Here is a 25902-nt window from a genome sequence, read left to right on the forward strand (position 1 = left end):
CTTGGCTAGGCGGCGCCAAGCGGAGAGTAGCAGTAGTAGCAGCGCCGTAGTACCGTGCCAGTCGCGCCCTGGCTGCTCCAAGCATCACACAGCTATTAAATGCAAGAGTTAAGAGCCATCTTTTCAATTTCAAATACCTGTTCAAAAGTTTAAACCCAGTGTTGCCCATTTGGAAGTGCATGCATGGTTTCCTCCCCCCCCCCCTCCCATTTGTAGAAGGATATTACTAACTGTTGCATAATTGCATCTGTCATTAACATTAGATAGACACAAAAAAAAAGCTGGAGTGCATTAACCATTGACTGGTTTCTTTCGGGAACATTTTTCAGGTGGATGCATTTGGAATCATATCTCTTTTGGTCACCGACGATGTGCGCCTGTAACTCTGCCTTTACGAAGTGAACCAGCTTGCTAGGAACTGGTGGGTGTTCAAGAGATGCCTCCTAATTGCAGGCAACTGCTCGTCGGAAGTGAGCGAGGGATTGTGAAAGGACTGTCTCCTTCGGCGAAATTGTGAGTACTTGGGTGGATGGATCTCAGCGCCGGGCTGTCGCTCTCCTTGGATCCATCTCGATTCTCCAGAATAATTTACAGCTAAATTTCCAGCTCCTTCGCTGCGAAGAGTTTAAAGGGAATGAAAGTTTGTGTGTTTTCCTTTCTCGTTTATCTTGGAATAAGGATTGCATGGGGTTGGGCGCTGAATTAATCTGGTTAATTCAGAGGCCAGATTAACCGCTCAAGTTCCAACAGGGGCAGAATTAAAAGATGAGAGAAGATCTTGCGTTTTGGTTTCATGTGTTTCCCCACGGCTTTTTTTGCGGCTAAAGTTTGCCTTGTATGAAGGGTAGGTAGTCAGGAAGTGTGGCATCCGAGATGGAATTTTTTTGGTAGGAAACGTGAAAAACGTACTACTTTTTGGAAAGTGCCAGTCTACGCAAAGATCTTGGAGCTAGCAGACTCGTAGGTCAAGACCCCCCTGGTTTATTCCAGTCTGTCTGTGAGTGTTACTCCTGTTCTCACTGTGGTTATGTAGTTTCCTCCCACAACCCAAAGACTTGTAAGTTGGAAGGTTAATTATCTAATGTGTGGCTAAGGGTCAAATCCAGTTTATTATTTTTTGCATATATTTTATTCATTTGAATATATATTGTATTGTATCGTATTTTTTTCTATATCTCTATATCACTGTCTATATCTATCGTTTCCCTTTCCCCTGACTCTCAGTCTAAAGAAGGGTCTCGACCTGAAACGTTACATATTTTTCTCCAGAGACGCTGTCTGGCCTGCTGAGTTACTCCAGCTTTTTTTGTGTCCATCCAGTTTCTTCTCATATACACATAAGATAGTGAGGCTCAGCTTGAAGAGTATGAGAGAAGGTCTCCCACAAATTGAGTGGGGCAGGTTATTTGAGGGGGGAGGAACTTCGACCAAGTCTGATGTTTTTAAATGTATGCTGATGAAAGCCCAGGATATGTACGTCCCCGTCCGAGTGAAGGGCAAAGCAGGCAAACGCAAGGAAGCTTGGCTGACGAGGGAAATTGAGGCGTTGGTCAAAAACCAGAAGGATGCATGGGACAGGTAGGTATAGGCAGCTGGGATCAAGTGCATCCCTGGAGTTTCAGGAATTAAGGAGTAAACTGAAAAAAAGAGATCAGACGGTCAAACAGGGGCCAGGGGATAGCTCTGGCGGGTAGCATTACGGACAATCACAAAATATTTTATAAATACATAAGGGGGGAAAAGGGTAACTAGAGAGAGAAAGTGGGACCTCTCAGGAATCAAAGAAGTCACCTCTGTGTAGAGCCACAGGAGATGGGCAAAGTTCACTGTTACTATTTCTCCTCTGTATTTACCGAGGTGAAAGACAGTTCTAAGAGTGCTGGACTTTCACCTCCGCAACATCGCCAAACTCAGACCCTCTCTCACACCTCCCGCTGCTGAAAGACACATCCATGCCTTCATTTCCTCCCGACTGGACTACTGCAACTCACTTCTCCTTGACATCAGCTCCACCTACATCAACCGACTCCAACTGGTCCAGAACGCAGCCGCCCGACTCATCACCCAGACCAAATCCTGGCATCACATCACTCCAGTCCTCAAACAACTTCACTGGCTTCCCATCTCCCACCGGATCACCTACAAAATCCTGGTCCTCACCTACAAAGCCCTCCACCATCTGGCCCCCCCATATCTCACTGACCTCCTCTCCCCCTACCAACCCTCACGGTCCCTCAGATCCACATCAGCCGGTCTCCTCTCCGTCCACAAGTTCAACCTCCGCAGTTTTGGGGACAGAGCCTTCTCCAGGGCAGCTCCCAGGCTCTGGAACTCCCTCCCCCAACTGATCCGCAATTCCGTGTCCCTCACCATCTTCCAGTCCCGCCTCAAGACCCATCTCTTCACCTCTGCCTATCCTTAGCCCCACGTCCCCCTCCCTTTTCATCTGTGCTTGAATTGCCTCATATTGTGTTTTGAACTGAATTCTGTCTTTAATGTGTATACTAGTCATGTCTCTACTATTTATTTCATTCCCCTTACATGTTTTTCCTCTACTTGCTAAATTTTTGTAAGGTGTCCTTGAGACTCTTGAAAGGCGCCCATAAATAAAATGTATTATTATTATTATTATTATTTGAATGTTACAGTGGTCACTAAAAGGTGTAGTGGGGAATTAAAAAAACAAACTTATTTGTTAACAAAGTGATGAAAATATGGAACTGATGACCACATGGGAATGATTGAAGCAACAAGTATACGTGTACTTAAAAGGAGGGAAAAAAAACAAATAAAGGGTTGCACTGAAAGTTTTAGGTGAGGACTGATGACAGGAGACTTGACCGAAAAGTAATGTAAAAACAAGGAACTGCTGATGCTGGTTTACACCAAAGGACAAAGTGTCAGAGTAACTCAGGGGGTCAGGCAGCATCTCTGAAGGACATGGATACATGACGTTTTTGGGTCGGGACCTTTCTTCAGACTGATTGTGGGGGGAGGGGTGAGGACCACAATTAGTTTGAAGAAGGGTCCCAATCCAAAACGTCACCTATCCACGTTCACCAGGGATGCTGCAAACTAAACGGGGCTCCAATGAGTTTAATAGGAGCATGGGAAATGTGGCATCACGGGGCTAGAAGGAGCTCTGGAATGGGGACCCATGTGGTTAGAGGGAGTGTGAGCGAGCTATATGTAACTCGGGAAATGGGGTGTTGATGAGGTTAAAGGGAAACAGATCTGGGTGACACAGATGCCATAACGATTGGGATTTCCAAACAATAGGCTAGCAGATTATCGACGTTGCTGTGCCTCGTGTTGATGGATTTTCATTATGATCTTTTCTCGAAGTGGAAATAATTTCCCTGACTCCATTCCTTCAAAACCCGCTTCATCATTTTAAATGTGCTTTGCGTGGCTTCACGACCCTCTTTTATCATGTGAAGAAGAGAGACAGTCTGTGTATTTCACGTTACGTCCATGTAAATTATCTCTGGATCCTTTCTGTTGTTTCCATATTCTTTCTCCAGGGTGGTGATTAGAACAATACGCAGAACTGTTCGGTGTGGCCTAGTCATGGTTCGAAACATGTTTAGCACACTCAATCTTCTTTCAAATTCAATCCCTTTGGAAAGAAACTGCAGTGCATGCTGTGGTTCCATCAACCTTGGCTAAACTGCGGGTGTAACCCTCATTGAATGGTTATGAGTACTCCAAGATCCCATTTGTCACACCCCACTCTCCCACCCTTGGGCAATTGAACCATCCTACCACAATGATAGAGCAGTCCTGAACTACTGTGCAAGAAGGAACTGCAGATGCTGGTTTAAACCAAAGATAGACACAAAAAGCTGGAGTAACTCAGCGGGACAGGCAGCATCTCTGGAGTGACGGAATGGGTGACGTTTCGGGTCGAGACCCTTCTTCACTAGAACCTACTATCTACCTCATTGATGACCCTCAGACTATCTTTGATTGGACTTTACAGGCTTTACCTTTCACTAAACGTTAATCCCTTATGTACCTGTACACTGTAAATGGTTTGATTGTAATCATGTATTGTCTTTCCGCTGACTGGTTAGCACGCAACCAAAGCTTTTCACTGCACCTCGGTACCTGTGACAATAAACTAACCTGAACTGAAACTAAACACCACCCTATCTCCACTGCAGGTTTAAAGTTCTTAATAACCTCTCAGTTCTTCCATTCAAAATATATTCCCTTGCATTGGTCTGTGTTGAACTTTACAGGGCTCTCACTTAACTATTTTTCCCTGTTGCCAGCCGGGCAACCTTGACAGCATTTTAGGTTGCCAAATGGCAGTTTAGGTTGTCATTTAAGACGGTTTGCATGACGCATGCGATAATGTGCTCGGACGAAGTGCGCGGTTACCATTCGGAATTGTGCTCAATGAAGCATTTGCATATTATGTTCAAGAAGGAACTGCAGATGTTGGAAAATCGAAGGTAGACAAAAGTCCTGGAGAAACTCAGCGGGTGCGGCAGCATCTATGGAGCAAAGGAAATGGGCAACGTTTCAGGCCGAAACCCATCAGTCTGAAGAAGGGTTTCTCCAGCACTTTTGTCTACATTCACATATTATTTCTGCTTCAAATATTGAATTGAATTGCATTGAATTGAATTCCTTTATTGTCATTCAGACCTTACGGTCTGAACGAAATTTCGTGCCTGCAGTCATACATACAATAATACAATAATAAACAACAATAAACACAAATTAACATCCACCACAGTGAGTCCTCCAAACACCTCCTCACTGTGGTGGAGGCAAAAATCTTAGGGCTGCAGTCTCTTCCCTCCTCTTCTCCCTCTGCGCTGAGGCGATACCCCACCGGGCGATGGTACAAACAGTCCCGCAGCTCACCGAACCCCGCGAACGGGCCGGTTCAAACACTGCGGCCCGGGGTGGTCGAAGCCGCCGCACCTCCAGTCCAGCACACGCAACCGCCGGCCCGCGGCTGAACCCAGGACTCTGGACACTGCCGCCAGAACGTCGTCCCAGCCACTGGAGCACCGTCCCAGCCCCCGGACCGGATCGCCCTCACGTGAGTACCGTTCCACCCTCGGGCTGGGCCACTCCAGCGGGAGTGCCGTTCCTCCCTCGGGCTGGGCCACTCCAGCGGGAGTGCCGTTCCTCCCTCGGGCTGGGCCACTCCAGCGGGAGTGCCGTTCCTCCCTCGGGCTGGGCCACTCCAGCGGGAGTGCCGTTCCTCCCTCGGGCTGGGCCACTCCAGCGGGAGTGCCGTTCCTCCCTCGGGCTGGGCCACTCCGACGGGACTCCAGCGGGAGTGCCGTTCCTCCCTCGGGCTGGGCCACTCCGACGGGAGTGCCGTTCCTCCCTCGGGCTGGGCCACTCCAGCGGGAGTGCCGTTCCTCCCTCGGGCTGGGCCACTCCAGCCCCTCACCAGGCCGCTCTCACGGGAGCACCGTTCCATCCCGGGCTGGGCCGGGAGCGAGCCCAGGACGAGTCCTGTCAGCTGCCTCCAGAGTCCCGAGGTCGCCGGCTCCGCTAGGCCTCAGCGTAGACGGAGGCAGAGAAGGGGGATACGACAAAAAGGTCGTATTCCCCCGAAGGGAGTGACAGCAGCCCCCGTTTCACCCCCCACCCCCCTCCCCACATAAACACAGCCTAAAAACCAAAAACATAACTAGACAAAACGAAAAAAAACAACACAAAAAAGTAAAAGACAAACGGACTGCAGGCGAGCCGCAGCCGTTCCCAGCGCCGCCACTTCCGTATTATGTGGGAAATAACTCACAAACTAACCATATTCACCAATCAAGACATGATATATACCACAATGACACGCAGCAAAATTGTAATGCAATATCTCAACTCTTTTTACACAATGCAATTAATGCAAATTCTATTAGTTCTTTCCACTTCCAAACAAAAATGTGGTTGGATTATTCAGCATATGATCAACCTGTGTCAATAAATCCTGGACCATGGTAACATATATACTTAACCATGCACACTACAGATGGATGCAAGCATGTTTTTTGTGTGATCGAAAATTACCATGAAATGGCCATAGCATGGGGTCGTTATTGCTATTGGCACAGAAACACTCTCGCTTCCCACATAATTTATCCATAACAAAATATACAGGTTGCAAGGAAATTTCTACAGGCATTTTATGATGAAAGCTGTTCAAACCGATTATACCCATCTGACATTACACTGACTGACAAGAGATGGCCAAAGGACATAACTGCAGCAAATGTTCTTTTGGTAATATGTTTAAAGGAGGAGCCGGTGGAGCCGCTGTTCAGGGCCCGTCATTCACTCCGACCCTTCGTCACCATGCACCTAGTACCTTTGCCCCAGCTGCTGCCGCCACAAAACGTCACGTTCCTATTCTCCAGAGATGCTGCCTGACCTGCTGAGTTACTCCAGTTGTTTGTGCCTATCGGTATAAACCAGTATCTATAGTGCCATGCTGGGCAAAATGACTCGGCGTTTAGGTTGCCCGGCGACACTTTGGGTGGTCAATGGCACCCGGGCAACCACTAATTTCGAGTCCTGCTTTATCTGCCAGTTATTTGTCCATTGTACAAGCTTAGCCATGTCCTATACTTCATAGCAGTGATCCTCAGTGTTGACTGTTTCCTACACACACACACACACACACACGCGCGCGCACACACACACACACTCGTACATATTCTCACTCATCCACAACTTTAGAAATTGTGTTCTTGACTCCAGAGTTTAAACCATCAGTGTAGATTGTGAATAGCACTGATCACAGTGGCATTCTCTGCTTTCTGTCTTAAAACAGCCAGTACAGCGATCCGGTTTGCTCTTTTATTTTCCCTTGAATTGTCTGGTGTTCAGCAATCCATTTTGTGGGTCCTTTCTAGAGGACTTCCAAAGTCTAGTATTAAATACATCAATGTCAGTATGCTCTCCCTGTTATCTATTCGATAATTAACAAAGATTAGTCAAGCAAGATATTTCCCTTTAATGTCCCTGCTGACTTCATTACAATTCTTTTGTTTCTTGATATTCATCTCTCTTTAGTGGGGAATCTATTATTTTTCCAAACACTGTCTCTGTAATGTCCTGGGTCTGTTCCAACTGTCTTCTTCTGCCAATGGTTCAATGGTGCTTTATTGTCACTTGTTTCTCCAGTCCAACACGCGCGCTAAGCCTCGGGCTTCTGCAGGGCCTTTGTCTGGATTGTTCAATGAACTGACCGTCCTCTCCTCGATCGGGCACCTTTGTGCCCCCGGGGTGCCTACCACAGTAACCTTGAGGGCGGGTCACTTCTCACTGACCGGACTTGTTCCTCTTGACCATTATCGCCGGCTCCCCTCTCTTTGGTTCTCTGGTCTTCGTGGGATGAGCCGGGGCCGGGCTCGGCGGCGCGGCGGCCCCCCCCCCCCCCCCCCCCCCCCCTTACAGGCCACAGCCCACCCAGCCTCTCTGCGTCTGGCCTTTCTGCATCCGGTCTCTCTGCGTCTGGGTTCCCGGTGGACGAGCCTGATTGCTGTCTGGTATGGCAGCGGCTCACCGGGATCCTTCTCGTCCAGATTTACCGAAGCTGTCTACATTCTGTGGCACGCGCCTTTTCCTGGTGATTTATTATTATATTTATATTTGGAAAGACAGCAAGAGGAAGGTCACGTACAAGATGAGTAGGCGGAATGCGCAGGAAGGAACTGCAGATGCCGGTTTACACCGAAGATAGACACAAAATACTGGAGTGCTGCCTGTCCTGCTGAGTTACTCTAGCATTTTGTGTCTATCTTCGGATAAGTAGGCGGATTGATTTGGTTGTATATAGTGACATTTTATTTGCTGTGCATCCTATGCAATATATGTGCACAGTGGGCTCAACAACAGAAGGTAGAATGAATACAACATAACTCTTTAGTGATGTTGTTGAGGGCTAAATATTGACTGCGGACCACTGAGGAAAACTTCCTTTCTCGTCTTAAATAGTGGTATTGAATCCTGATGCCCTGCAGGGGGGGATGAATGTGAGGATGAGAATTTTCAAACGGAGGCATTGATCGATTTTGCAGGCTTGAACACTTGTGGTAGAACAGTTGGTTTCTGCAGTAGGGCAGTGTTCTTCCAGAAAGCTGAGTTCTTCTGGATTGAATTCCCTTGATTACCTAGACTTCATGAAAGTAGTTTCCCTTTTAAGAAGTGGGCGGGTGAATAAAGGAGTTTGGAGTTGTCTCTATTCCTGCTGATTCTAGTGGAATTTAGTGACATTACTTCTAAGATACTTACATTTATTCCCAAAGTGTTGAAGCGCCTGCTCTTTGAGTCTGGAAAAGTTGAGGAATAGTAATTTTCCCCTCATTTGCATGTGACTCTTTGAAGAAACTACCCATGTCAGACACTTTCCTGAGATTTCTATTTCAATTTTAAAACTGTTTCTGTTTGAACAGTTATTTTAAATTTCCTTTTAAATCTGTTGTCATCAGATTTTCAGGCTATATCATTGCATCTCTTTGCTTTTTCTTAAATCAAACGAAATGTCTCCATTTTTTTTTTTAGCCAAAAAACTGATTGCGACTTGATGCTGTTTCTCCTTCTTCCCTCGCAAATCTTCAACATCTCCAACAAATGTCCTGTCAGCATTTTCAATTCCCTAGATAACTGTTCCACTTCTCCATTTCTTCACATTATTGCAGTCGTCTAAAACGTTGGTACGGTCACATTTGTGGTATTGTGTGCCAGTTCTCGTTGCTTCATTACAGCAGGAAGACTGTGGAGGCTTTGGAGAGAGTGATGAGGTTTACCAGAATGCTGCCGAGATTAGTCAAGTCTAGAGTGTTTTATTGTCATATGTCCCAGACGGGACAATGAAATTCTTACTTGCTGCAGCACAACAGAATATGTGAATATGTAAACATTGTGTATAAAGGGAGTTCAATAAATAAATAACAAATATAGTGCAAATGACATATAATAATATAGTCTTTTGCAGTTCAGAGCTCATAGCTTATTCGTTGTGTTTAATAGCCTGATGGCTGTGGGGAAGAAGCTGTTCCTGAATCTGGATGTTACCGTTTTCAGGCTCCTGTACCTTCTTCCTGATGGCAGTGGTGAGATACATGTGTGGCCAGGATGGTGTGGGTCCTTGATGATGTTGGCTGCCTTTTTGAGGCAGCGACTATGATAGATCCCTTCGGCGGTGGGGAGGTCAAAGCCGGTGATGGACTGGGCAGTGGTCACAACTTTTTGTAATCTTTTTTCGCTCCTGGACGTTCAAGTTGCCGAACCAGGCCACGATGCAACCAGTCAGAATGCTCTCTACCGTGCACCTGTAGAAGTTTAGGAGAATCCTCTTCAATATGCCGAGTCGCTGTAATCTTAGCTATAAGGTATTAGCTATAAAAAATACGTTGGACAAACTTGGATTGTTTTGTCTGGAGCGTTGGAGTTTGAGTCGAGTCCTGATAGAAGTTGATAAAATTATCATAGACTTAGACAATGGTCATATAACAGAGAGAGTCATTGTCTTTTTCCCAGGATGGAGATTTCAAATACTACACCACAAAACTATAAGATGAGACGGAGAAAGTTTAAAGAAAAGAGAAGTTTCTTGCAAAGTGCTTGGGACACATTGCTGGGGGAGGGGGGGGGGGGGGGGGCAGTTACAATCAATGCATTTAAGAGGAATTTGGGCATATAAACATGTTGGGAGTGGAAGATAGACACAAAATGCTGGAGTAACTCAGCGGGACAGGCAGTAATGGAAGATATGGATCACGAGCAGCCAGAAAGGATTAGTTTAATTTAGCATTATTTTCAGCAGACATTGTCGACCGTAAGGGCTTGTTCCTGTGTTCTGCTCTATATTCGAAGTGAAGTCGTTCATCCCTGGCTTTGATGCATCAGTCATATTAGACATTTAGTGGACAGTTGATTGAATATGTGGTGGTGGTTTATGAACATGGCAACTGGTGACTTTGCATCTGCTGACCACGCAGTGATAAGGAATTGATTAGGATTGTTATCTTTTGTTGCAAGGGGAACTGAAGGCAAAAGTAGTGCTGTTTATTAGTGAAACCACGTCTGGTGTGTTGTGTTAAGTGTAAGTCTCCGTTATGGAGAGAAGGCAGGTACAGGATACTGAGTTGGATGATCAGCCATGATCACATTGAATGGCGGTACAGGCTCGAAGGGCCGAATGGCCTACTCCTGCACATATTTTCTATGTTTCTGTGTTTATTTAAGCTAAGGATATTAACAGGTTTAAAGCTGTTTTACAAGGTTTGATCCTGCCTTCTTCTTGCGTATGTCATGCACAGCCGAAAGTTGTAGATCAAGGGCAGACATCCAGGCCAGGACAGCATCAGTTACTGGGCTTTGATGCCCCCAGGGAAAAGCCTCAGTGAGCAGTCATTCACGATGTGTGGGATGGCCGGGTCTGGATGTCCGCAGTCACAAGCAGGGCTGTCTGTCATCCCCCACTTATGCAGGTGATGGGCTGTTCTTGCATGGAGGGTGCAGATTCTGTTCGGGGTCAGCCATTGCTTGTGATGGAGGTAAAAGCCCAGTGGTTTCACAGTGGGATCTGTGATGCCCTCTCCGTTGTTGGTGTTGGCATCTTTCCAGGCTCTGCGCCACTCAGTCTTGGAGTCAAAGTCTTCCAGGGATTTAGCGGAAGACCACAAGGGTTTGCGGGACTTCAGGCGCATGTTGGGCAGATTGTTCAAGTCAGCGTGGATGAGAAGGCCAGGGTTATTCTCGATGATGCACCAACCTTTCAACATCCTCTCCCTTCTGCGTATGCTGGGAGGGGCGATATGAGAGAGGACAGGGAGCCACTGCAAAGGTGTTGACTTTAGTGTCCCTGTGATGACCCACTTGCAGAGTCAAGGACGGTGTCAACTCATTTGGTGTGGCAGCTATTAGTCCGGCTGTTGAGTAGACTAGGGCTAAGCTTGCCTTACCGAGGGTAAGAAACATAGAAACGTAGAAAATAGGTGCAGGAGTAGGCCATTTGGCCCCTCGAGCCTGCACTGCCATTCAATATGATCATGGCTGATCATCCAACTCAGTATCCTGTACGTGTCTTCTCTCTATACCCCCTGATCCCTTTAGGCACAAGGGCCACATCTAACTCCCTCTTAAATATAGCCAATGAACTGACCTCAACTACCTTCTGTGGCAGAGAATTCCACAAATTCACCACTCTCTGTGTGAAAAATGTTTTTCTCATCTCGGTCCTAAAAGACTTCCCCTTTATCCTTAAACTGTGACCCCTAGTTCTGGACTTCCCCAACATCGGGAACAATCTTCCTGCATCTAGCCTGTCCAACCCCTTAAGAATTTTGTAAGTCTCTATAAGATCCCCCTCAATCTTCTAAATTCTAGCGAGCACAAGCTGAGTCTATCCAGTCTTTCTTCATATGAAAGTCCTGCCATCCCAGGAATCAGTCTGGTGAGCCTTCTCTGTACTCCCTCTATGGCAAGAATGTATTTCCTCAGATTAGGAGACCAAAACGGTACACAATACTCCAGTTGTGGTCTCACCAAGGCCGTGTACAACTACAGTTCATCCAGGACTAACCTGAAGAGGGGCATCAGGAAGGCCAAGCACTGCCATAAGCTCAGGATTGAGGAGCACTTCAACAACAACTCCGACCCCCGACGCATGTGGCAAGGCATCCAGGCCATCACGGACTACAGACCCTCCAACATCACCCCCACATCCAGCGACGCCTCCTTCCTTGAGGAGCTGAATCACTTCTATGGCCGCTTCGACAGGGACAATCTAGAGACAGCCATCAAGGCTGTGCTACCTGCCGATCACCAACCCCTCACACTCACCCCCTACGACGTGTACGTGGCACTGAGTAGGACTAATGCACGTAAGGCTGCTGGCCCTGACGGCATCCCCGGGCGCGTGCTCAGTGCCTGTGCTGCGCAGCTTACAGACGTCTGGACTGACATCTTCAACCTGTCACTTGCCCAAGCAGTTGTCCCCACTTGCCTTAAAAGCCACCTGTGCCAGTGCCCACTCCACTGCGGCCCCTGACTTCCGCCCCAGTTGCACTTACCCCCCCATCATCACCAAGTGCTTCGAGAGGCTGGTCCTGGCACACCCTCAAAAGCTGCCTACCCCCCACACTGGATCCCTATCAGTTTGCCTATCGCAAGAACAGGAGTACGGAGGATGCCATCTCAACGGCACTTCACTCCGCCCTCTCCCACCTTGACCACAGAGACACTTATGTAAGAATGCTGTTCATCGATTACAGCTCAGCATTCAACACCATTATTCCATCAAAACTGATCACCAAACTCGTTAACCTGGGCATCGACCCCTCCCTCTGCAACTGGATACTGGACTTTCTACCCAACAGACCCCAGTCTGTGAGGTTAGACAAGCACACCTCTTCAACCCTCACCCTGAACACCGGCGTTCCTCAGGGCTGTGTGCTGAGCCCCCTCCTCTCCCTCCCTCTTCACCTATGACTGCACACCTGTACATGGTACTAACACCATCATCAAGTATGCAGATGATACAACGTGATTGGCCTCATCAGCAACAACGATGAGCTGGCCTACAGGGAGGAGATCCAGCAATTAGCAGCATGGTGCGCTGACAACAACCTGGCCCTTAACTCCAATAAGACCAAGGAGCTCATTGTAGACTTCAGGAAGTCCAGAGGCGGCACGCACACACCCCCATCCACATTAACGGGGCGGAGGTGGAACGTGTTTCTAGCTTCAGGTTCCTGGGAGTCAACATCTCCGATGACCTCTCTTGGACCCACAATACCTCTACTCTGATCAAGAAGGCTCATCAGCGTCTCTTCTTCCTGAGAAGACTGAAGAAGGTCCATCTGTCTCCTCAGATCCTGGTGAACTTCTACCGCTGCACCATCGAGAGCATCCTTACCAACTGCATCACAGTATGGTATGGCAACTGCTCTGTCTCCGACCGGAAGGCATTGCAGAGGGTGGTGGTGAAAATTGCCCAACGCATCACCGGTTCCACGCTCCCCTCCATTGAGTCTGTCCAAAGCAAGCGCTGTCTGCGGAGGGCGCTCAGCATCGCCAAGGACTGCTCTCACCCCAACCATGGACTGTTTACCCTCCTACCATCCGGGAGGCGCTACAGGTCTCTCCGTTGCCGAACCAGCAGGTCGAGGAACAGCTTCTTTCCGGCCGCTGTCACTCTACTAAACAACGTACCTCGGTGACTGCCAATCACCCACCCCCCCCGGACACTTATTATTATTTTTTTTTTATTCAAAATCGTTTGCTATGTCGCTCTTCAAAGGAGATGCTAAATGCATTTCGTTGTCTCTGTACTGTACACTGACAATGACAATTAAAATTGAATCTGAATCTGAATCTGAGTAGAACCTCCCTGCTCCTATACTATAAGTGCATTGAATCCCCAGCTGTTGCCTGGAATGGCTGGATGTCTTGTGTAAAAGTTGGCACATGCTAGGTTTTATTTTGAGACCCTTCTTCAGACTGGTCCCTTTCCCCTGACTCTCAGTCTGAAGGTGGGTCTCGACCCTAAACATCACCTATTCTTCTTCCCCGGAGATGCTGTCTGACCCGCTGAGTTACTCCAGCTTTTTGTGGCTATCTTCAGTTTAAACCAGCATCTGTACCTGCAGTATGCTATGCTTTTATTTGTTGTTCAGGAATGAACCATATAACACATCTGGGTCTTAACAGGATGGATGCAGAAACATAGAAATTAGGTGCAGGAGTAGGCCATTCGGCCCCTCGAGCCTGCACCGCCATTCAATATGATCATGGCTGATCATCCAACTCAGAAAGGATGTATCACCTGGGACAATGTAGAATTGGGGTCAATTAACATGCATATAAAACAGAAGCGAGCATTTTTCTCTGAATCTTAGCAACTTTCTCTGATTCTTAGCAACTTTTCCTCAAAGGGTGATGGTAGCAGTTTTTTAAAATCTTTTTAGGTCAGAATTACATGGTTGCTTGATTAATAATGGAATCAATAGTTATTGGGGATTGACTGATAATCTATCAACGATGACGTTAGCATCATTGGGTGGTGTAGCACAGAAATGGATACTTTGGCACAATGCCTCCATGCCAAGCAAGATCTTTTGTTGTGTGGTAACTAGTCAGCTGAAAGACAATACATGATTACAATCACATCATCCACAGTGTATGGATACATGATAAAGGGAATAATGTTTAGTACGATATAAAGTTGAGTAGAGTCTTCTATTAATGCATTTGTCCAAAATGTCTTGTAAATGTTGTAATTGTAATCTTTCAACCACTCTCTGGCTACTTATTCCATAGTGTGGGCGCCATCTTGGGGCTGTCCGTCTTTTTCACTCTTTTCCTTAATTTTTAGTGAGTTTTGTGTTTTGTTTTTAGGAGGTCTAGACTTTTTTATGTGGGGAGGGGAGGGGGAAACTAATTACTAGGTCGCTACCTGGTCGGAGAGGCAGCTTTTCTCCGGGCTGCACCGTCGACCCGTCCTCGCGGCCTACCAGCGGGCTTGGAGCGGCGTTTTCCTGTGGGACCGCCCAGCACCTTCGGCTTCGGTGGCGGCACAGTGCTGGAGCACTACTGCGGAGCGGGCGATGCCTTGCCTGGGTCGCTGCGCTGGAGCTCCGGTGAGCTGAGACCGCCGAGAATAACATCGCGGAGCTGCAGGTCTGTGGAGCGGGTGGCGGCGCTGTCTTTAACATCGGGAGCCTGGGATCTCTCGATGAGATCGCCAGTGGTGGAGCTCCAACCCGTCGCGGCCTTGTCGGCTTCAGAAGCTGTGGTCTCCAGTAAGGAAGGGGCCGTTCCAGGTGTCCCAAGCCGCTGTGAGGACTCTCCCGACGCCGGAGCAACAGCACACGACAAGAATGGCCTGGAACATCAGGCCTCCGTAGTGGCAACTGTGGAGGCCTCAATAGGCCCGACTATAGGTGAACTGGGGTTGGGGACTGGACATTGTGCCTTCCCTCATAATGGAAACCATTGTGGGGGGATGTTTCTTATGTTAAAGATTCTTATTGTTCCGTTTCCAAGATGGCTGCCAGAAGGGAGAGTGAACGCTGGCGCGATTAGCTGCCGCTGCTCTCTCTTTGAATTGTGTATTGTTGATGTCTTTACTATTTATTTATTTATTTTTTTGTTATTTTTTTGTTTTGTTTCATTCCGCTTACATGTTTTGTAATCTGTTTACTAAATTTTGTAAGGTGTCCTTGAGAGTCCTTGAAAGGCGCCCATAAGTATAATGTATTATTATTATTATTCCATACAGCCTCCACCCGCTCTGTGGAAAAAGTTGATCCTCTGGTTCCCTTTCAAATCTTTCCCTTCTCACCATAAATATATGCCCCCTAGTTCTTGATTCCCAACCTTTGGAAACAAACTGTGTACAATCACCTTATCTATGCCTGGTATAATTTTAGACATATCTGTGAGATCACCCACTGAGTTTCCTAGGCTCCAAGCAATAAAGTCCCAACCTGCACAATCTATCTCTGCAACTCAATCCCTTGAGTCCTGGCAACGTCCTCAGTCTGAAGAAGGGTTTCGGCCCGAAACGTTGCTATTTCCTTCGCTCCATAGATGTTGCTGCATCCGCTGAGTTTCCCCAGCACTTTTGTCTACCTTCGATTTTCCAGCATCTGCAGTTCCTCTGCAGCACAAAAAAGCCACATCTGCAGCATCTGCAGCACAAAAAAGCCACATCTCATAAATCTTTTCTGCACTCTTTCCAGCTTAATGGCGTCTCTCCTAAAGTAGGGTAATCAAAACTGAACGCACAACTCCCAAGTGTGGCCTCACCAATGCCTTGTACTGCTGCGACATACAACATCTTTTCAAATGGTAGAGCAGACCTGAGGGTGTGAATGATCTACTCCTCATGTGTGTGTGTGTGTGTGTGTGTGTGTGTGTATGTGTATGTGTGTGTGTGTGTGTAAATATTTTCATAAAATAATACAGAACCTAATCCAATAAAACAAACAATTCCAGCGTGTTCATGCTCTGCATAATTTGCTGACATCATCAATGTGACCTTTCCTGTCCTTATCTAACTTTTCCTTAAATGCATACAATATAAATGTTGCTGTGATACGTATCAGTGCTGAAACATTGGTTGGGAGGAGGCACGAGGAACTCAGCGGGTCAGGTAGCATCTCTGGAGAAGATGGATAGGTGACGTTTTGTGTCGGGGACCCTGCTTCAGACAGACATTGTGATCAGATCAACTATATCCTGAGATTTGGAGGGGTAAGTGAAGGGTTGGAAGTGGTTCAGTCTTGTATTTTCTTGGAGTGCTCCATGATGATTGTTTGATGTTACTCTTGAAGTCCAGCCAGACATTTTCAGGAGTAACATGTCTGTGGATTGCAATTCATCAAACAGTACTGGCTTTGGGCATTGCATAGGAAGCTGGACAACATTTATTTGTAGAGGGTTCATAACTGGGAACAACTGAGCACAACCTGACCTTCCTGGGGAAGGTAGACACAGAATGCTGGAGTAACTCAGCGGGACAGGCAGCACCTCCGGAGAGAAGGAATGGGTGATGTTTTGGATTGAGACCCTTCAAGACAGAAGGTCCCAATCCTTAATGTTCAGACTGAAGAAGGGTCTCGACCCGAAACATCACCCATTCCTTCTCGCCAGAGATGCTGCCTGCCCCGTTGAGTTACTCTGGCATTATGTGTCTTATCTTCGGTTTAATCCAGCATTTGCAGTTCCTTCCTGGTGCAGAGCTGGACTTGACCCTTGTAGGGCGAGTCCTTCCTCCCCTAAAATCTGATTGAAGCATCAAGGTACTGGCTCTTTCCCCGAGCAACAAGGTTCCAATGCCTTCCTTCCTCCCCTTACCCCCGCTTTTCCCCCCTCCCCCCCCCCCCCCCCCCCCCCCCCCCCCCCCCCCCCCCCCCCCCCCCCCCCCCCCCCCCCCCCCCCCCCACAGCACAGACACAGCTGGCTGCTGGCCAGCATAGACAGACCATTCACCCTCCCCAACATGTGCAACACCTATTCATCCACTTCTAAGACCTCTGATATTTGCAGTGGGAGCCCAGCGACCAGAATAACTGTTGGATCTCCACTGCAGATCTTTTTATCTGTACTGAAAGCACTGGGTCAGGAAGTAATAAACAGTACAGATTGGATAAACCCAGTCAGCAACTTGGTGATGAAAACACGGCTAATCTCAAAACAACGACACATTCACTCAAAGCTGGGATAGATTTCAAAAGCAAAGTCAGCTGTGCAGGAGAATTCGGCATACGGTTTCAAGAGCTATACAAGGAGGCAGGGCATGTTTGAGAAGGATCGTTTCATTTATTAGGGACCCAGGTTAAAGACACTGACGCCAAAGGGCAAATGAACGGCAACTCTTTTTAGTGGTGATAGGGTTAGTAACAAGAGGACAAAGAATTAAGGCGACTGGCAAAAAAACAAGAGGCAAAATTTAACATGGACAGTGATTTTGATTTTGACTGCAGCGCCAAGCAAGGTTGTGGCTGACAATTGGGTGCTGGGTGAACACGTAGTAAAAATTGTCAAGTAAAGAGAGTTTATTGTCATGTGTCCCAGATAGGACAATGAAATTCTTGCTTGCTGCAGCACAACAGAATATTGTAGGCATAAATACAGAACAGATCCGTGTGTCCATATACCATAAATGAATATATATGTATATGTGTGTGTACACACACACACACAAAGTGCAATAGGCTGTATAGAGTTTTTGTTTGAAGTTGTCTTTAATAGTCTTATGACTGTGCAGAAGCAGCTGTTCCTGAACTTGGATGTTGCAGATTTCAGGCTCCTGTACCTTTTACCTGAAGGTAGCGGGGAGATGAGTGTGTGGCAAGGATGGTGTGGGTCCTTGATAATGCTGGCAGCCTTTTTGAGGCAGCGACTGCGATAGATCCCCTTCGATGGTAGGGAGGTCAGAGCCGATGATGGACTGGGCCGTGTTTACTACTTTTTGTAGTCTTTTCCGCTCCTGGCCGCTCAAGTTGCCGAACCAAGCCACGATGCAATCGGCCAGCATGCTCTCTACTGTGCACCTGTAGAAGTTAGAGAGAGTCCTCCTTGACATACCGACCCTCCGTAATCTTCTCAGGAAATAGACGCGCTGATGTGCTTTCTTTATAATTGCATCGGTGTTCTGTTACCAGGAGAGATCTTTGGAAATTAGCATTGAAGTGAAAGAAAGGGGTGTAAGATTGACTGATTGCTCCTGTTGGCCAACTGAGACAATGTATCAGTTGGCCAACAGATTCTGCAACAGTGGGTGGTGGATTTAGGTGGGCATCCAATGGGGGAATGTTGGTCGTACAGTTATACGCACCATGTGTGATGTGGGATTTTTTTGTTACAAATACAGACAGGATTCCATCAGAGGTCTCACCTTCCCTTTAATAAACATGGGAAGAATGAGGGTATGGGGGCATTGTTATTGTTTTAACCGCCTGTATACTAAGTATTATGTGCTGTAAACAGTCTTGTAACCATGGTAACAAAGATCTTTTTTTCCCCCCCCATGATGGATTCTGTATTGTATGGCCCTTAATAGACTGAGACACGGTGCAAATACACAAGCGGAGAATGTGGGAAAAAATACACAGAAGCATAATAGACTTTGCATCTATATTGTGCTCACATTCAATGAATAACTTGCCAGCACTGATTACGTGGAGGGATTAATTAAAAACTGAGAATGATGGAACTGGCCAAGGGAGGATTGATAGAAGGGAAACGAGAGTTAATGTTTCAGGCCTTCCACAGATACTGACAGTTTGCAGCTATGATTTCATATTTCCAGCAGCGTTAGTTTTTTGATTTCCAGATACTTACTGGGGTTGACGTCCCTGATGTTCAATTTTAGAAAAATGGTGGATTTTTGTTTGTACTCTGCTCCCTCTTGTCCCGGCACACCATGAAATAATCTGCTTGTTTGACCGAATGCCCAATAGACCGGCAGGTCGTTGCACCACGCTGTGCTTCTAGTGTTGATTTGCTCGATGAGTGGATTTCAGGACTGGTTCAAACTGGGCCAAGGTTCGTGCTCTACCTATTTTTGCTGAGCACCGTTAGTCTCATTTATTTTATTCATTCAATGGATGTGGGCTTCTGGCATTTAGTTGCCTATCCCTTGTTGCTGTTAGTCAGAGCATGAAAGCAGGCCCAACTTGTCCACGCTGACCAAGATGCCCCATCAACCTGCCTGCGTTTGGCCAATATCTTTCGAAAATATATCCCTGTCGAAATATCATTTAAATGTTGTTATAGTACCTGCCTCAAATACCTCCTCTGGCAGCTCCTTCCAGATACACACCGCCCTGTGGAAAAATCTGTCCGCCCAGTTCCTATTAGTTCTTCCCTCTCTCACCTCAAACCGATATCCTTTGGTTCCCGATTCCCCTACTCTGGGTAAAAGACTGTGCATTCATTTTATCACACTATTCCTATAGCAGGGTGACCAAAACTGAACACAATACTCCAAATGCAGCCTCACCAATGTGTCCTTATTATCGAGTCCACACACAAGACTAGAAACATAGAAATTAAGTGCAGGCGTAGGCCATTCGGCCCTTCGAGCCTGCACGGCCATTCAATATGATCATGGCTGATCATCCAACTTCAGCCAGAGCTGAACACGCTTCTCGGCATCTGCATACAATGGTGTCTGTTTGGAGCTTCTAGTGCGTGGTGGTGAAAAGATTGGCGGAAACTGGGCCGCGCCATGAACGCTCTTTCCACCAATGTGTTGTACAGCAATAGCACAGTGTCACAATCTCCAGCAAAACCTCCATTCCCTGACCTTTGAAGGCCAATATACCGAAAGCATTTTTGACCATCCTATCCACTTTCATGGAACTATTGTACCTGTTCCTAGTTTCTCCCCTTGCTGTATACCATTCCCCAAGGCGCGACCATTCACTGAAGGCCCTGCCCTGGCTTGACTCTTCAAAATGCAACACTTTGCACTTATCTGCATTAGCCACTTCTCAGCCCACCTGATCAAGATCCTGCTACAATTTATGATAACGATCTTCATTATACACCCAGTTTCATTCCGTGTCATCTGCAAACTTGCTAACCATGCAGTTTACAAGATCGTTGATATAAACCACAGACCGCAATGGGCCGAGCAGTCACATCATTCGTCACAGGCCTCCTGTCTTAACTAAAACAATCATCCACCATCTCTCCATGAAGCCAACTCTCTGTATTATCTTGCACTGCAATGTGATGTTGCATAAGGAGAGCATTGGTTTGAGTGCTCAATTAGCTCGTCAATTGGAGATTAGTAAAGTAGATGAAGTACACTGCCTGAATCTGGAAGCACACTTTTGTATCAGTCCAGACATCATTTTGGAAAGTGTATGGCAAAGAAAATTGCCACAGCGCTTAATAACTTTCTGGTACTTTCATCTTGAATGGAATGTACCATCATTTTTCAAGGATGTACCATCATTTTTAGTTTAGAGATACAGGGCGGAAACAGGCTCCTCAACCCACTGAGTCCGCACCAACTAGCGATCCCTGCACAATCACGCATGAGGGACAATTTACAATGACACCAAGCCAATTAGCCTACAAACCTGTATTTCTTTGGAGTGTGGGAGGAAACCGAAGATCTCGGAGAAAACCCACGCGGGTCACGGGGAGAACGTACAAACAGAACCCGTAGTCGGGATGGAACCCGGGTCCCTGGCGCTGTAAGGCCGCAACTCTGCCGCCCAGTGTGTGGACGATTGAGAGGAGGACAATCATTTGGTAAATTGAAGATGAACTTCAGCAAACATCAGCCTTGGTAAAAGTCCAGTTTCCCCTGAATTATGCTGTGAACACCGACATCCCTGATCAGATATGTATGTCCCTGTGATTCCCTCGCATGCTACCAGTATCAGTTATCGGGCTTGATAGACCTTGAATGCATTGTGTGTTGTATGGGTGAGGATCTGTTTCAACTAATTTTGTTTTCTTAGCTGTCAAGCATGATGCTCAAAGGACTGAACTGGATTTAAATGAACTGCAAGAATTAATAATGACTTAAAGATCCAAATGCCCTTCAGTCAGGGAAGCGAGCAGTGGGGAGATGTTTTGGGGACAGCAGCTGTAGGCAGTAGAATAACTCCTTCTGTTCTGCTGCTGCTGCGTTGAATTTTGTTAGAGTTGTCTATTTGGGACCATTCTTGCCCCTCATTCAGAGAGCAGAGCATCTAAAGTTATAGTTGATCCTTAACACAGCACCAAAGCAGTGCTGGACTGTCCGAGGTTCTATCGTTTGGAAAAGCCATTAGTCCAAGGCCGCATCCGTAGCCTCAAATGGACACAAAAGATCCAGTGGCAACTTTTTTTAGAGAAGAACGGGCGTGTTTGTGGCCAATATTCAACCTTTCGATGTTTCTAAAGTATCTGACCAGTTCTTTATCGTGATAGACACAAAAAGCTGGAGTAACTCAGCGGGACAGGCAGCATCTCTCTGAAGTTGCTCCAGCTTTTTGTGTCTATCTTCGCTTTAAATCAACATCTGCCGTTCCTTCCTACACAGTTCTTGATCGTTCTCTGCATGTGCAAAAAAATGCATGTCCTTTATTGTTGGGGTGACGGTGAATGACAAAGTTACCCCGCTCGTTTGTAATGTTTTGAATAGTATTTGCCTTTCCTTGATCTCAGAAGACACATATTCTGAAAACACATTTATTTGACATTATTGAGTAAAAATTGTGCTTTCCTGCGTTGCAGAGTTTTTTTAGTGGCCATGATTCTAGTTTTTCAGGTAAAATACCGACTTGTAGATTCTAAGGGCTTCTTGCACTTTTTGTTGTAGTGAAGCTAAATGCAAGACTCCACTCGCCGACCTAATATTTCTCAGTCATTTTCTTTTCTCCCATCCACATTCCCATGCACAGCCTTTAAACAAGTTGAACCAGTCTGATATTCACTGCTTGGACAAAGAGAGAGAACATCTTCCCTGTGCCCCGCCTGCCCCTCTTTCCCTTCCCACTCTCCTCCACCCGTCCCATCTATATCCTTTCCTCTAACTTCACACTTCTCTTTATCTGACAACCTTTTTGCTCCTTTTAATCTCAAGAGTCAAGAGTGCTTTATTGTCCTATGTCCCAGATAGAATAATGCAATTCTTACTTGCTGCCTGTGTCCAGCCTTTATCTCTCGCCTTTGTCCACCCGTCTGCTCATCAAAAACACCCCTCGCCTGTATCCACTTGCCAGGTTTTGTCCCATCCCCATCTCTTTTCCAGCCTCCTCCCCTCGACGGCAATCAGTCTGAATAAGAGTCCTGACCCAAAATATCACCTATCCATGTCCTCCAGAGATGCCGCCTGGCAAGACACCACACAGGAGATTATTAAGACACCACACAGGAGGCATGGTATTTAGAGTAACATGCTTTTCCACTTCTGGAGGAGTTGGAACAGTCTAAACTCTCATTCAGATACCTGCAAAGCACACGTCCCTACCCCAATCCCCACTGCTTTTCCTGACAATTAGATTTAGCCCATGTCAGCAGTTTCCAAATGAGATATTCGCAGGTTGGTGTGGTATTGCTGCATTCAGTATTGGTCTCTACTGAAATCCTTATTCATGCCAGTTGCCAGCCATCAATAAGGTCCACAGAAGAGAGATTCAAATGGTCAGTAATAGGAGTTGCACATTAATATGGTGTGAGGATTGGCTAATGAATGGGGAAGAGAGCAGGAATTAGCAAGCCCTTTTCAGGGTGGGAGACCATGACTGGTGGACTGCTGCTAGGACCCAACTCTTCAAGTTCATGTCAGTAATTTTGAAGAGGGGGATCAAATGTAATATGTATTCCAGCCTGTGAGCAGTGTGGATGCATCGAGGCTTCGGGGGATATAGATGGGTTAAGTGTATGAACAAGCACAGGCAGGTGGAAAAATAGAAAAACATGGGCTATTCATTTAAACGGTGTGAGATTGGAAGGTTTGGTGTTCAAAGATCCTTGAGTGTTCTTCTCAATGTCCTGGGGGCATTTAACCTTTCAACCAGTCTCAGTAAAAACAAATCTAGTTATTACTGCTGTTGGCAAGACCTTGGTGCACTCAGCAATCAGGGATGAGCAATAAATGTAGGACTTACCAGCGATCCTGCATCAGTAATACCAGTAATACCAAATGCAGATTGTACATTATGTGAGGACCAAACCTTTAAAGAAGGGCATCGGCGATGTACTGCTTTGGGATATCCTCTGCTGACGTAAGGAGCACTATCAACACGAGTGCTTTGCTCAACTCACCACAAATTAAGTTACAATACTACGACCTCCCAAGGTTGAAAATGTAAGCCACATTTATAGTATTGTGTTCAGCTTTGGGCACATGTTATGAGGATGATGTCGTCAAGCTGGAAAGGGTGCAGGGAAGATTTATGAGGATGTTGCCAGGGCTCGAGCCAAAGGGAGATGTTGAATGGGGTAGGGTTCTATTCCTTGGCGGGCAGGCGGATGAGGGGTGATCTTATAGAGGTGTACAATAGATTGGGTAAACAGTCTCTTGCCCAGAGTAGGGGACTCAAGAACCAGAGGTCATAGATTTAAACTGAGGGAGGAAAGATTTATTAGGAAACTGAGGGGTAACTTTTTCACGCAAAGGGTGGTGGGTGTATGGAACCAGCTGCCAGAGGAGGTAGCTGAGGCTGGGACTATTGCAGCGTTGAATAAACATTTAGACAGGTACATGGAAAGGAGAGGTTTAGAGGTATATGGGCCAAATGCAGGCAGGTGGGACCAGTGTTGATGGGACATATTGGCTGGTGTGGGCAAGTTGGGTCGAGCGGCCTGTTGCAACGTTGTAAGAATTTATGACTATAACCTAATATAGAGTGCAAATTATTATTATTTTTTTTTTTTTTCTCAAATTGCAGAAACCAGTATTTGTGAGATCTCCAGCATTACGTTGAGATGGCAACGGTTGTGATGGAGCAGATTGGCAGACTCTTCATCAACATCCAGCAGATCCGTCAGATCCCCAGCCTGGTGGAGCAGTCCATTCCCAGCCTGCCGTGCACGGTGAAGGACTGCGAGGTGCCGCAGATATTCCGGGAGCCCTACATCCACTCCGGCTACCGGCCCGTCAAGCAGAGCTGGCGCTACTACTTCTTCACCCTGTTCCTGCGGCACAACGAGTCCGTCAACGTCTGGTCCCACCTCTTCGCCGCGCTGATCGTCCTCCTCAAGCTGCAGGAGTTCTCCCAGACGGTGGACTTCTGGTCAGATCGGCACGCGCTGCCGCTGCTGATCCTCCTCCTGACCGCCTTCACCTACCTGGCCTGCAGCTCTCTGGCCCACCTTTTGCACGCTCGCTCCGAGCTTGCCCATTACTCCTTTTTCTTCGTGGACTATGTCGGCGTGGCTATCTATCAGTATGGCAGTGCGTTGGTCCACTACTACTATTCTGCCGAAGAGGAATGGTACCACTTCATCAAGACCTTCTACCTCCCCGCAGCCACCCTGCTGGCTTGGTTGTCATGTGTCGGATGCTGCTATGCAAAATCCAACGCCAAGCAGCTTCGCCCCATGTCTCGCAAACTCTACCAGGTAGTCCCGGCAGCACTGGCCTACATGCTGGACATTAGTCCCGTGCTGCACCGGATATACAGCTGCTATTCCTCCAGTTGCACTGACTCTTCCATTTGGTACCATGAATGCCAGGTCATCTTCTTCCTCATAAGTGCTCACTTCTTCTCTTGTCCCCACCCGGAGAAGTGGCTCCCTGGAAAGTGCGACATTTTCCTGCAGGGGCATCAGATTTTCCACGCCTTCATGGTCCTCTGTACCCTGGCCCAGCTGGAAGCCATTCATTTGGACTTTAAGCACAGGCAGCATTTCTATCAGACTTGGCACAGCAACTCCACCTGGACTGTGTTGGGCTGTTTTGCCGTGGTCATCTCCTCCAGTGTTATTACGGTGGCTTACATGAGGCACCTCGTCAGAGTCAAACTTGGCCTCAAGGAGAAATGAGAATGTAAAGCATCATGGCTGTGCAAGGAATTGTCAACGTAATGCTGAACACCTTACTTCTTTGCATAACATTTAAATTGTACATGGCAAATGTGTGCGGTTAGCACTGGTTCATGCAAAGCAGACCAATTGAGGTCATGGCCCACTGCAGAATAGAGTTTGGGTGCTGATCAACTGTTAACTTTGGGTATCTTTCTCCATCTCTCTTCTGTTCTGATTTGGATGGAAATGGTAACTTTTTTCTCTTTACACACATGCTGGTCGACCAGCTACCGTTTCCAGCATTTATCTCTTTTTGTTTGGGTTTTTCTCATTTGCCTTGTTCTCAAACTACCTGCAGTGGGCCAAGACTGGCCATTGGTCGCACCATGACCGGCAACCAACCTTAACTATTACCTGTTCATGTAATTTGTCCATATCCACTTGAACCTCACTAATATATATTTTTAATAATATTCACAGTTTACATTGCGATGGTTCTAAACTCGAGTGTTGGCTGATGCTGACTATATCATTCACCTTGTGTGCATCAAAAGCTAACATTTTGAAGTGTCGGGACATGACATAGTCACGTTACTATTGCTGATGTGGAGAGAATACGTGCTATCCACCTGTTTATGGTGGAAATGAAGTACAGCAGCAAAGCTGTTCAGCGAGAATTAATGCATCCACACCCCAGCAGCCAGAACACTTTTAATTATAAGTTCCATTCTGGCTTTTCCTACTCCTCACTGATCAACTAAATAGCATTTGGCTGTTTTCCGTACGTCCACATTTCCTTCTGACAAATATAGAGAACATTTGACCCATCGAGTCCATGTTGACTCTCGGAATAATTCCATTCACCAACAATTTTCTTTTCTCCTGTGAGCTATCCTCGCTTGTCCCCATCACGTCCCCCCCCCCCCACTTTTTATTATACAC

The 25902-nt window shown here is 46.8% G+C and overlaps 1 protein-coding gene across 1 annotated transcript; it reads left to right on the forward strand.

Annotated features, from left to right (window-relative positions):
• Positions 1-25902, forward strand: paqr7b (progestin and adipoQ receptor family member VII, b). Its single transcript, XM_055656460.1, has 3 exons — positions 1-107; positions 330-513; positions 23883-25902. Exon 3 carries the CDS (start codon positions 23920-23922, stop codon positions 24976-24978), a length of 1059 nt encoding a protein of 352 aa, XP_055512435.1. The 5' UTR covers positions 1-107; positions 330-513; positions 23883-23919; the 3' UTR covers positions 24979-25902.

This window comes from Leucoraja erinacea, chromosome 26 (genome assembly GCF_028641065.1).
Source record: "Leucoraja erinacea ecotype New England chromosome 26, Leri_hhj_1, whole genome shotgun sequence".
Lineage (NCBI taxonomy): Eukaryota > Metazoa > Chordata > Chondrichthyes > Rajiformes > Rajidae > Leucoraja > Leucoraja erinaceus.